Consider the following 12,500-nt stretch of genomic DNA (forward strand, 5'->3'; position numbering starts at 1 on the left):
ATATGCTTACGTGAAAAGATAAAAAAATATATCAAATCATTTAAGATTTATCGTCACAGTTGTTCACATAAATCATCATGTCCCTTTTATTTATAAATAATATTATTCCTTTCGTAATTAATACGTATTTCTTTAAAAAATTTTCTATAAGACTTATTACAATTTGTTAGGTTATAAACGATAAATTCTTACGTGCAACATGAAAATCGTTGCAAGAAACATGTGATACGTTTCACTCTTTCATACGATCAAAAGGAAATCGTATATTTTATAATGATTATATATATTATGCGTTTACATAAAATATATATCCTTTAATGATTATTTAAGAAAACTCGCATCGGCTGTTTAACCGGACAGAAGCAACTTTATCGAAAGAAATACAGCGTATAGAAACAGCAGCGCCACATAACCTCTAATTCATCGATAGAAACACCGTATGGAAACAGCAGCGCCACACATAACCTCTATCTTATTTTCATACATGACGAATACATGTAAATACATATTAATAAAAATAAAAATATTTAAAATTGAATACCTTAAGTGAAATCAATTCTATCATTTTCATTCGAATTTCATTAATATTATCTTGATCTTAATATTAATGAACGGCAAAAGGATTTACGAAAATAAATATTTTCTTTTAATAAGTGGCGCGCCTTTTTCTTTCTTTTTCTTTTTTTCTTTTTTTTTTTGTTTTTTGTTTTTTGTTTTGCATAACTAACCAAAACTGACATCAACGTAGTTGAATCGTTCATTGATAAAAAGTGAAATATAATAGAATTGAAAAACATTTATATATATATATATATATATATATATATATATATATATATATATATATATATATATATATATATATGTATGTATACTTGATATTTATAAAAAATGGTTAAAAAAGATGGCTCGGCAATTAAATTCGTATCTGATAACTTCGACAAAAATATATTTTTGGCGATAGTATTATATTTCATTAAAAAAAAAAAAAATTAATTACGCTAAATAATCTTTGTACGACCGATAAAATCGATATAATTTTTGTACGATGAACTTGCAAAAAAGACACTTGCAATATTCGTAATATAATTATATTTCGTTGTCAAATTTATGACAAAGTTAAGATAGGATATTAAATTGTCTGATGGACTTTGAAATGATATATATATATAATAATTGCTCCTTAACAAATGTCATCATTTAAAAAAAAATGTAATTTACTATAAGAGTCTTTAAAATTACCAATCGAATGGATATATTTCAAGTTCAAAGAAACAGAAAAATTTCTGCAAAGGAAATTTTAAGAAAGTTGATCGTTACGATGCGTTTTCTTTTTCTTTTTCTTTTTCTTTTTTTTTTTTTTCTTTCTACTGATACAAAAATATTACGAAAGAAAACGAAGTATTTTTCTTGGCGAGTAATGTGAAAAAAAAAAAGAAAAAGAAGAAAAAGAAAGAAAAAAAGAAGAAAAAAAAAGAAAGAAAAAATATTTCAATAACATGATAAATATATTGTTCAAGAGTCAATGATTAATAATTTCGTATTGAAAATATTTCTACATAATATTTCCTTCTTTTTATGCATTTATTAAAATTTTTCCTCATACATTTTATAATCTTTTAAATATACCTATTATCATTGTGCTCAAGCTAATATCTAAAATTATTAATCACTGTAACGACATTGACTTTATTCTTTTCTTTTTTAATTTATGTATTTTTTTCTTTTTTTCTTTTTTTCTTTAAAAATAAATTTCCAGCCATTTTACACGCATTTAAATTTTCTTGATGAAAATTTAAGAAAAAAAAAAAAAAAAAAAAAAGATTTATAAATATTTCAAATAATCGTATGGATAATTTGTCCGTTTTCAATATATCGAAAATATAAGATATTAATTACGATCGTATCCAAAAACGAAGATACAAAATATATAACAATAATCCAATTAATTATTATTTATTACGATAAAACGAAATGTCTAGTTCATTATCAATTTTCTCGATAATATTTCTATCGTTATTATTGAATATACTTTTATCTACGGGTATTATCATTTCTTCTTGTTTAAAATAAAAATTATTATTCACATAAAATATATTAAATATATTATACATATACATAAATACATATGCATGTATATATATATATATATATATATATATATATATATATATATATATATATATAAATATATGTAAGTACGTATGTACTTACATTACATATATACAATACCGAGTAAAATTTCGTAACTTCGTTTTATTGTTAATAAACTTGTTATTAATGTTCGTATCTTGTTAAGTGTCATTGAAAATATCATCGATATTATTCGATTAACTTCGCGAATATTTATTTAATGGAATAATAAATTTAAAATTATTATTCGTATGTTAATAATTAATTTGAAAATTCTATTTCTTTGACAAAACTCGAATATAATCAAGTTCACGATAAATAGAGCTATTTAATCGAATATAACAACAACAACAACAAATTTACATATATATATATATATATAAATTTTGTCCAGTATATATGTATTCTGTTTTATCCTTTCCTTTTTCATTTACAATTAACGGGCATTTTTTTGCGATAAAAAAAATTAGTCGCGATAAAGAGACTTACGTAATAATAATATATGCGAATAGTTGAAATTTTCTTTCTTTCTTTTCTATAGATTCTCGTTGTAAAGCACGAACAAAACGAGGGAGGGGGATGAGGGAGGTGAGTGGAATAAACGAAAAAAAATGCACAAGATAATGCACTTTATGATACTCGGATGAAAGGGCATCTACTAGTCATAACATATAATCATAAGCGTCATTATGTATTATACTTATCCAGATACGAACAATTAATTGAAGGACAATCGATAGTAAGATGATAAATAGAAAAAAAAAAAAAAAAAAAAGGAAAAAAGAAAGAAAGAAAAAAAAAGAAAAGAAAGAATTGTAAAAATCTTGTAAACGATCATTGGACCAATTAGTATTTCATTTCATTCTTTCTCTCTTGTTTTTTTTTTTTTTATCTTTTTCTTTTTCCTTTTTCTTTTTTTTTTCTTTCTTTCTTTTTTTCTTTCCTCGTAGATAAATCAACGAACTAACGTGAATTAAAAACAAATTATTTTTCGAACTTTTTCATTGATTTTTCACGTCAACTTGAAATCTTATATCCATTAGAAATATATAGAACGCATTAGATATTAAAATATATAAATATAATCAAATACAATTGTTATCATATCCAATTAATTTCTTCGATGGAATAATATTAATGGTATTTCGAAATATCTTGGAATATTCTCACGTGGTTTACGTAAAGTCATTCATACGAACGAGAAGATATCTTCGTCGAGTGGGGAGCATTTTCCGTCTGCTCCTGATAATGCGAGTTGCGCGACGTGATTTGCCCCCTCCCTTCTCACAATTCCAATCTCCTAATCCATTTCTCATTCTCTCATTTTCATTCTCGAAATTTATTCATACGATTACATGGTTTAGAGATAATTTGCCATTTCTTGCCAATGTGCTTTGTGATTACGAGAAAAACAAAACAAAACAAAAAAAAAAAAAAAAAAAAAGAATACAAATATAATTTTGTGGTAAGTAAAAAATAAAAAGAAAAGAAACAAAAAAAAAAAAAAACAGAAGAAGAAGAGCACGCTCGTTGAAAGAGAAGGGGAAAAAGAAACAAGAAAAAAAAAAAAGTAAAAAAAAAGAAGAACCGAATGAAAGTCCAAGTTAAAATTTTTCGAACACTTTGGATCATTCGTGATTTGTTTTTTCGTTGGAAATGAAATGAATTTTGTCAATTTTTTTCTTTCTTTCTTCTTCGTCTTCTTCTTCTTCTTCGTCATTTTGGGAAATGACAAATAACGAATGACGATTTGATATATAACGACGATTAAAAGTTACAAATGTAAAACGAAAGATAGATTAGAATATGTGTCTAGGTGATAAAGTGATATATTCGTTATCGTTAATAATTTTAAATCATCATTGATAATTAAGCATAATAACTTTAACTAATCAATGATATTGATCCGTTGGGGAATTACAAAATGTTACGTATGGCGATCATGGCGGACGCTGACGTTCATCATTACGCTTATATATTCTAACTCCATGTAAGTATATATCTGCGGAGGTGTTAGCTGGCAAGGGTCATCGACAAGGTTATCATGCAATGTTGAAAAAGTAGGGAGATTTTTTGTCCCGAGGACGAATCAGTTGGCCGTCATAGACATCGATCGGTCGAGTACGACGAGTAATTCTTAAGAATCAGTCGGTGGTAGAAACGTTCTCATCGCATTTATTCTTCCTATTTTCTTTTCATTTCATTTCATTTGATTTTATTATTACTCTTCCTCTTCCTCTTCCTTTTCCTTCTCCTCTTCCTCCTTCTCCTTTTCTTCATTTTCTTTCCTTTTTTTTTCTTTACTTTCGAACGTTTTTCATACTCTTTTTCGATTTGATCTTAAAATATCGAAAATTTTGCGTGCGTGCTAAGAAGAAAAAAAAGAAAAGAGAAACAGAAGGAGGAGAGAGAGAGAGAGAGAGAGAGAGAGAGAGAGAAAGAGAAAGAGAGAGAAAAGAGTAAAAAAAGAAAATTTTAATCTCTCGTTTGTTCGATTGTTTAACATTTTCAAAATGAAATCCGTGGAAAAAAACGTGACGGTCCAAAAGGATCAAACAAATGTTTTTAAAAATTGGTACGTTTGGATCATAACCATGGTGGGACTGTCAAGTTTCTTTTTAATAGTGATATTTTGGTGTACGAATATATTCAAGAACACTATATTATCGAATTTAATAATAGAAAAGGGTACGACGAATTTTGATTTCTGGGAACGTCCACCCATCAATTTGATCTACAAATTTTACATCTTTAATTATACGAACATAGAAGATTTCGAGAGGGGTAAGGCAAATAAACTTAGAGTCCAACAATTGGGACCGTACATTTATAGGGAAACAAAGAAACGCGTAAACGTTCAGATACACGAGAACGGTACGATAAGTTATCAAGAGGAAAAATCATATCAATGGGAAAGTGGAAATCCTGAGAATGAAATGATCATCGTACCAAATATTCTACTTTTGGCGACTATTTCCCATTTACGAAATTTACCAATTACCTACAAATTATTTTTAAACATTGGCATGTCAACGTTAAATCTAAAGACATTTTTAAATCTCACTGTTAGGGATTTTCTTTGGGGATACGATGACAATCTTTATAACATCCTGAAAACATTTAACTTGTTAAACCAACTGTCTTTCGAGAAATTTGGAATTCTAGTCGGTGTAAATATACAGATATATATATATATATATACACACACATTTTGTTCTTTTTTTTATTTATTATCATTTTTAATTTAATTATTACAAGGGACATCATTATTGTCTTTTAAATGAAATCGATAATTTCTAATATGACATTTTTTTTTTCAATAATTATTCAAATCCGATCTATCCTGCCTAAATCAACTATTTATCTTGTTTTATGATTATAGTACAATGGAACCTCGAAGGATCGTATCACTATAAATACAGGTTCAAATGACATCGATTATCTTGGCATGATCGAAAACATAAATGGCATTAATATTCGAAATACTTGGGGTGACGATAGATGCGATAGGATTTATGGCACTGATGGATCGATATTTCCACCGAAATGGATTGACAATTATAGTGCTCCTCTTTACATATATGTAAAAGAATTATGTAAACCGTTGTCCTTTCATTTTCGTGAATACGGCAAGGTCCAGGGAGTACCTAGTTTGAGGTAACTATAGTTAGTTCAAAAGAAGAAAAAAAAAAAAAAAGGAAAAAGAAAAAGAAAAGGAAGAACACCATATGAGAATTTTGTACAATGATCATTTAACGATTATAACGAGAATTTCTTAATCGTTCAGATACAAAATGTCAATGGACTCGTTAACGGAATCCTCGACGGATTCCTGCTTTTGTCCAAAAATAATGGAAAACGATGGATGGAAAAGAAAATGTCCACCTAATGGATTTCTTAATATATCGACGTGTAATTCTGGCGTACCGATATTAATTTCCTTTCCGAATTTCTATGGTGCTGATCGATCGTCGATAGAATCGATCGATGGATTGAAACCGAACGAAACTCTTTACGAGAGTTTCTTGGATTTGCATCAGGTAATACGGTCATCCTTTTTTTTTTTTTATTTTTTAGAGAAAAGAGAGAGAGAGAGAGAGAGAAAAGTCAAAAAACAAAAAAGGAACAAAAAAAAAAAACAAAAAGAAAAATGTACAAGAAAAATTATTCTTTTATTTTCTAGTTTTTGCCGGTACCAATGAACGGCTCGTTGAAGATACAACTGAACATAGAAGTTCAAAAAGTCATTGGTATGCCGTACACCGGTGAACTTAAAGACGGCATGATATTACCAATCATATGGTATGACAATACACTTGACGTATTACCACAAAAATTTATTAATATTTTCTTTGGCGGACATTTTGTTATAATGATCATTGAACTAGCCTTTCGATGGGGTAGCATTCTCATATTTTTAAGTTCCATTTGTCATGTTCTCTTCATAATTCTACGAAAATATTCGATAAATCGATTATGTGTTATTATGTGAAATTTTTTGACCAACAAACGAACTAATAGAAGGATGATAAATTATAGCCGTCGCCTTCTCCTCTCCTTACCCCCACACCCCATCCCCATTCCCATGACCACCCCCTACTGTTTGACTTTTCCCTGCTTCTAATACAAATTTTATCTCAATTGATAAAGTTCAAAAGAATATTTTTTTCTAATTCATTCATTCGTTTACTTCGAATGAAGGTGTAGCGCGATAATAGATATCATTAAAATAAGACAATATCAATTTATTCATCGAATTATTCATTGACGTTAAACAAGTAAATCGTATTTTATCATTGTGCGAAATACAAATGGATAATTAATGTAAATACTTTTAAATACCTTTAGATATAATATGTTTAGATGAAAAACAATTATTACGAACGATTGTTATATTAAATTTGCATTTATTTTCAATCGTCTCAATATCGTTTATAATTATCGTGATGATATAGACCGTCCGGCATTTCTTGCCTCATACATTTATTAACTTTTTAATAAACGTATACGTCGATACAAACGAGTAAACTACTACGTAATCCATGTAACGTATGTTACATATATATATATATATATATTTGATGAAACTAATCCTTCCACGAGAGAGAAAAAATACGACATATATTTTTGTCGTTATGATTCTTAAGGTCTCTGGAGGTCGGCCGATGGACTAACAACGCGATTTATGTTATCGCGATCTACGTTATCGCGATCTATCGTAAACCAGTAATATTCGTCTGTTAAACAATCTTACGATTTCATTTATTCGCTTTAAAGAACACACATATATATATATATATATATATATATATATATATATATATATATATATTTAAATAAAAAATATCTTTCTAATACTCGCATTGAATTTATTTATGAAAAATGCGTGTCACGATATAAGAAAATGGAAAAAAAAAAAAGAAATTGAAAAAACAAGAAGAAGAAAACAAAAATGTCCAAAACGTAAAGAAAACTCGAATTACTGATTATATATATAAAAAAAAAAAAAAAAAAAATATATATATATCGATTTGTTGGAGTGTTAAAATAAAAGAAAAAAAAAAAAAAAAAAAGAAGAAGAAGAAAAAGGAAATATTCTCAACGAACTCATGATCAACGTACCCGTTCGATTAACTTTATCGCGAATGCACACGTATTATCATATTGGTAATCATAATTACCGTCGATAACTAAGTAATTAATCATTGCATTATTATCGAGTAAAATTTCACTCGAATAATTTGATTCGTTATGGGCGACTAATAAGAGAAAAAAGAGAAATGTAGGAAGAAATAAATTAGAAGAAAGTAATATAGAGCTATGCAAACTTAATTGGTGTAATATAGTACGAAAGTTATTTAATAGATGACTAAAAAAAAAAATATTCTTTATCGAATACTTCGTTCGTACGTTCGTTCCTTAGAGAGAGAGAGAGAGAGAGAGAGAGAGAGAGAGAGAGAGAGAGAGAGAGAGAGAGAGAGAGAGAGAGAGAGAGAGAGAGAGAACATTCTACTGATAATAAAATATTCTTGGGACTAAACGATATTTCAAATCGATTCAAGAAACATATAATGTTATGTTAATCGATTGATTTTGTATTATCATTCCTACGTAATTGATAATATTACATTTTCTTTTCTCTTATATCATTGAATTTGCTAAATCATATTTATCTTTAAATAATCACTATGAATAATAATAATGATGATGATAATAATAATAATAATAATAATAATAATAATAATAATGATAATAATGAATAAGTTTTAATTTACGTAGAGTTATTAAATTATCATAGAACAAATTTCATAGAATTTATGATTAGACGTATAAGTATAGGAATGATATTTTAAGTGTACGTCGATGTTTGACATTGAAAAGAAAAAAGAAAATGAAAAAACGAAATAATAATAAAAAAGGAAAAGTAAAGGAGAAATGTGCGTTTTTTTTTTTAAAAATACACGCTTACGTACCGTCAATAAGTGTATATATATATAAAAGAAATTGTGAAATTCGGGATAAACTTATGAATAAAATCATGATTGATTATGATAAATCATGATTAAACGATGTAGAAAGAAAACGAGAAAGAGAGAGAGAGAGAGAGAGAGAGAGAGAGCGAGAGAAATAAATAAATCAGAAGAGGACGGTTTAGAAACGACTTTATTCCCGTTGACCAAAAATATTAAAAAAAAAAAAAAAAAAGAGAGAGAGAGAAATAAGAAAAAACAAGTAAAAGAAATAAAAATAAAACTAAAATAAAAAGAAGAATTACTATCTTCTCCTGTTTTAATTGTACGTCGATTATAACTTACCTTTCTATGGTGTATGCTCGCAATGAAAGTGCGAAGAAAAAAGAAAAAAAAGAAAAAAAAAAATAGAAGGAGGGAAGAGGGAGAAAGGGGAGATAAGAATATAAAGGATTGGGTGATTAAGTGACTTAAATGATTGAACAATGGTTCGGCAGGAGGGATCACGAGCGAAAGAAATCAAATTCGTTGGCATAAAATTATTTAACGAAATGATTTCCAAAGAGTCATGAACGATCGAGAGGAAATGACGATCGATAATAATTATCAATAGATATTAACTCGAATCAAATTTTTCCAATTTTTCCAATTGTTCAATTATAAAAACCAGTCACCGCGTTATACATTTAATTTTTCGTGTTTACTCCTTAGAGAGAGAGAGAGAGAGAGAGAGAGGGAGAGAGAGAGAGAGAGAGAGAGAGAGAGAAAGAGAAAAAAAAGAGAGAGAGAGAGAGAGAGATAAGGAAAAAAGAAAGAAAAAAAAAATAGTGACGGAAGAAAAAAGAAATCGGAAGAAAAAACAAGCGGATAACCTTTGCAAAAGTATTTTTTCTTTTCTTGTTTTTTTTCTTCTTTCCTTTTCTTTATCTTTCTTCCTTTTTTTTCTTTTTTCTTTTCTTCTTTTCTTTTCTTTTTTTCCTTTTTCTTTCTCCTTTCATATCAACGCCTTCTATTTCTCCCTTTCCCTTACGATAATTAATTAATTAATTAATTAATTAATTACATTGATTCGTTAGGTCAATTTGTACGATCATTATTGTTCGTTCATCCATAATACGATCGTGCATTTAGCACAATACGTATTATAATATTTTTGGCATCCTACGACGATTATTATCGTACAAAAATAATACTAATTATATTAGGATTAATCATTTCTTAACTTAACAACACGTTTACGATATATATATATATATATGTATACATATATAAAACATATCTATACAAATGAATAACGTAAGATCATCGTACATTCTTATTTAAAGTAATAATAATTATAATAATAATAATAATAGTAATAATAATAAAAAAATCGCATAATACTAATAATAATATTAATAATAATAATAATAATAATTATTATAATAATAAAACCGCACAATAATAATAATAATAATAATTACAATCGAAGAACACCGTCTTTCGATTTATCATTTTCCTATAAGTTCGTCGTTTTACGAAACCAAGAAACAATAAAAAAAAAAAAAAAAAAAAAAAAAAAAAAAGAAAAAAACCAGTTTCGTTATCGGCGATTATGTATTTATTATCTTTACAGATCTCTCTTTTTCTTCTTTTACAAAATTTTAATACCTAATTTAAACCACTGGTTTAGAGAGCGCCTGGACGGATTGACACATTATAGTTGAATTTGTTAAAAAAAAAAAAGAAAAAAAAGAAAAAACAGACAAAAAGAAATCAAGCCGACGTCACGTATCCAACTCCCACCACCCATCCATTCACCCACTCATCTCAACCGCTTCTCACGAATTCTGGAATGAATTATAAAGAGAAAAAAGAAAAAGAAAAAAAAAAAAAAAAGAAACGAAATCGATGGGCGAACGGCGACGACTGAGTGAAAAAAAAAAAAAGAAAAAGAAAAAAAGAATGAATGAAAAGAAAAGAAGAAAGAAAAAATAAAAAATAAACAAAGAAAAAGAGAAGGAATGATAAAACTACGCATCCCGAACTCAGACGATCTTTCGATTTATTACCGTATCGATCGATATATCCAAGGATCGAGGTCGATTATAAAATTCGTTCGATATAGATTTTGCATTTCTCTCTCTCTCTCTCTCTCTCTCTCTCTCTCTCTCTCTCTATACTTTCCTTTTATATTCTCGCACTTTTGCCATTCGAAATAAGGCGATAGTCCATACGTCGAGATTCCTACTTACATATACGACATTTATGTTAAAACATGTAATAAATATCACTAATGTCGGATCGCATTTACAAGCGAAAGAATTCTTCCTCTTTTAGATTCTAATTCGAATCGTATGTCTCGTTAAAAACACGCGTAAAAAAATAACAATCCGTAGGATTCGAGAACGTTGGTAGAGAAGAGGAAAAAAAAAAAAAAAAAAAAAAGAATAAAAAAACGAAACGAAAGAAGGAAAACTAAAGAAATAATAAAGATATAGTAATAAAAAAAAAAAAAAAAGAAAGAAAGAAAGAAAAAAAATATAAGAATAAGTCGAAAAAAATGGATGGGTTTAGGATGGTTAAGAAAAAAAAATTAATTGGAAAGTTCTTTTTGACGGACGATTCGAACTAAATTGCATTCAATATCGATGATGAATTTCTCTCTCTCTCTCTCTCTCTCTCTCTCTCTCTTTCTCTCTCTCTCTCTCTCTTTGTTTATTCCTCGAAGAGAAGATGAATTTTATTTCGACGTTTGAAACGCTGGATTCAATTGACCAGTTTTGTTGTTAGTCGTATTCGCCGGCAATGGATTGCTCAGGTGAAGTTTTTCTTGACGTTTGGCTGCTCGTGCCAAACAACAGAGAGCACCAATTAATATGATCACACCAAGAGCCGCCAATCCTCCTGATACCGCAGCTCTAGCGACTGGCGGCAAATCGACCGCCATTTTTAAGAGCGAACGCATCTCCGGTGGTAGCTCATCGATTACCTGAAAAAATAAATGCGATATATTTTTGTTCTTTCTTTCTTTTTATTTTTTCTTTTCTTTTTATTCTAGATTTTTGTCCCCTCTTCAATGCCCCCTTAATTCGCTAAATTAATTAATTTAAGTCATCATTAAGTGTTATTTACTTTCTTGGTACTCTTATACTTCTTCTTCTTCTTCTTCTTCTTCTTCTTCTTTTTTTTCTTTTCGTTTAATTTATTGATTTTTTTATTATATATATATATATATTTTTTTTTTTTATTATTGAATCAAAAATAATAGGAATTATGTAAATCCTCTTTTCCAAGATTTTTTAATCCCACCTGTTATTATTTTTCATTCATAAATATATTACTTTTGAAAAGAAAGAAAGAGAAAAGAAACAAAAAAAGAAAAAAAAGAGAAAAAAGAAAAAGGAAAAGAGCACTTATACCATTGAAAAAACTTTTGCACGTACACTTGAAAATAATTCATTCGTAAGAAATTAAATCGATTGTTCGAAAATGAAGAAAAGAAAGGAAGAAAAAAGTTAAAATTAAAGGCACAAAAATATTGCATACAAATTCATAATATTGAAATAAAAATTCTAATGGAATATTTTATTTTGATTTTTGATTGGTCTTCATTTAAATTCTAACATTTGAATAATATTTATCGTTTCGTTCGTCGATATAAATAAAAGGATCGATCAAAATTATTAAATGATTCCAATTCAACAAATCTATCAGGATTAATTCTGATATAATCGATGCGATTCTTTCGAAAAAAAAAAAAGAAAAAAAAAAAAAGAACCATACACATTGCAACGCGTCACGATTATTGCTATCTCTTTCTATCGTTTTACATGAAACGATCATCGGAATGTTTCTCAAATAAATCCACTGTAACATTAGCAATCATTCCTAATGCATATTGTTTGCATTGTAACA

The 12,500-nt window shown here is 27.9% G+C and overlaps 3 protein-coding genes across 3 annotated transcripts in view; 1 reads left to right on the forward strand and 2 right to left on the reverse strand.

The window, feature by feature from the left end:
- Nucleotides 1-394, reverse strand: part of LOC124432193 (CCR4-NOT transcription complex subunit 9) — a 1,857-nt gene extending 1,463 nt beyond the window's left edge. The window contains exon 1 of the mRNA XM_046980884.1: nt 1-394. This exon is cut by the window's left edge and continues 536 nt beyond it. The gene's annotated coding sequence lies outside the window, so the exon portion shown is untranslated.
- A 3,832-nt stretch (nt 395-4,226) lies between these two features.
- Nucleotides 4,227-6,881, forward strand: LOC124432241 (scavenger receptor class B member 1-like). The gene is made up of 4 exons (XM_046980981.1): nt 4,227-5,303; nt 5,516-5,790; nt 5,921-6,173; nt 6,317-6,881. Exons 1-4 carry the CDS (start codon nt 4,647-4,649, stop codon nt 6,623-6,625), a joined length of 1,494 nt encoding a protein of 497 aa, XP_046836937.1. The 5' UTR covers nt 4,227-4,646; the 3' UTR covers nt 6,626-6,881.
- Nucleotides 6,882-9,809: 2,928 nt separating this feature from the next.
- Nucleotides 9,810-12,500, reverse strand: part of LOC124432289 (scavenger receptor class B member 1) — a 37,960-nt gene continuing 35,269 nt past the window's right edge. The window contains exon 8 of the mRNA XM_046981091.1: nt 9,810-11,574. Coding sequence (XP_046837047.1) covers nt 11,326-11,574 — 249 coding nt within the window. The 3' untranslated portion in view covers nt 9,810-11,325. The remainder of the gene's footprint in view (nt 11,575-12,500) is intronic.

Source organism: Vespa crabro, chromosome 24 (genome assembly GCF_910589235.1).
Source record: "Vespa crabro chromosome 24, iyVesCrab1.2, whole genome shotgun sequence".
Lineage (NCBI taxonomy): Eukaryota > Metazoa > Arthropoda > Insecta > Hymenoptera > Vespidae > Vespa > Vespa crabro.

Excerpts from the sequence above, each read along its gene's own strand:
- LOC124432241 (XM_046980981.1), top strand. The coding sequence starts at position 4,647 with ATGAAATCCGTGGAAAAAAACGTGACGGTCCAAAAGGATCAAACAAAT. Across the intron at positions 5,791-5,920 it reads CAGGGAGTACCTAGTTTGAG|ATACAAAATGTCAATGGACT; the intron begins GTAACTATAGTT and ends TTAATCGTTCAG. Across the intron at positions 6,174-6,316 it reads GTTTCTTGGATTTGCATCAG|TTTTTGCCGGTACCAATGAA; the intron begins GTAATACGGTCA and ends TTTATTTTCTAG.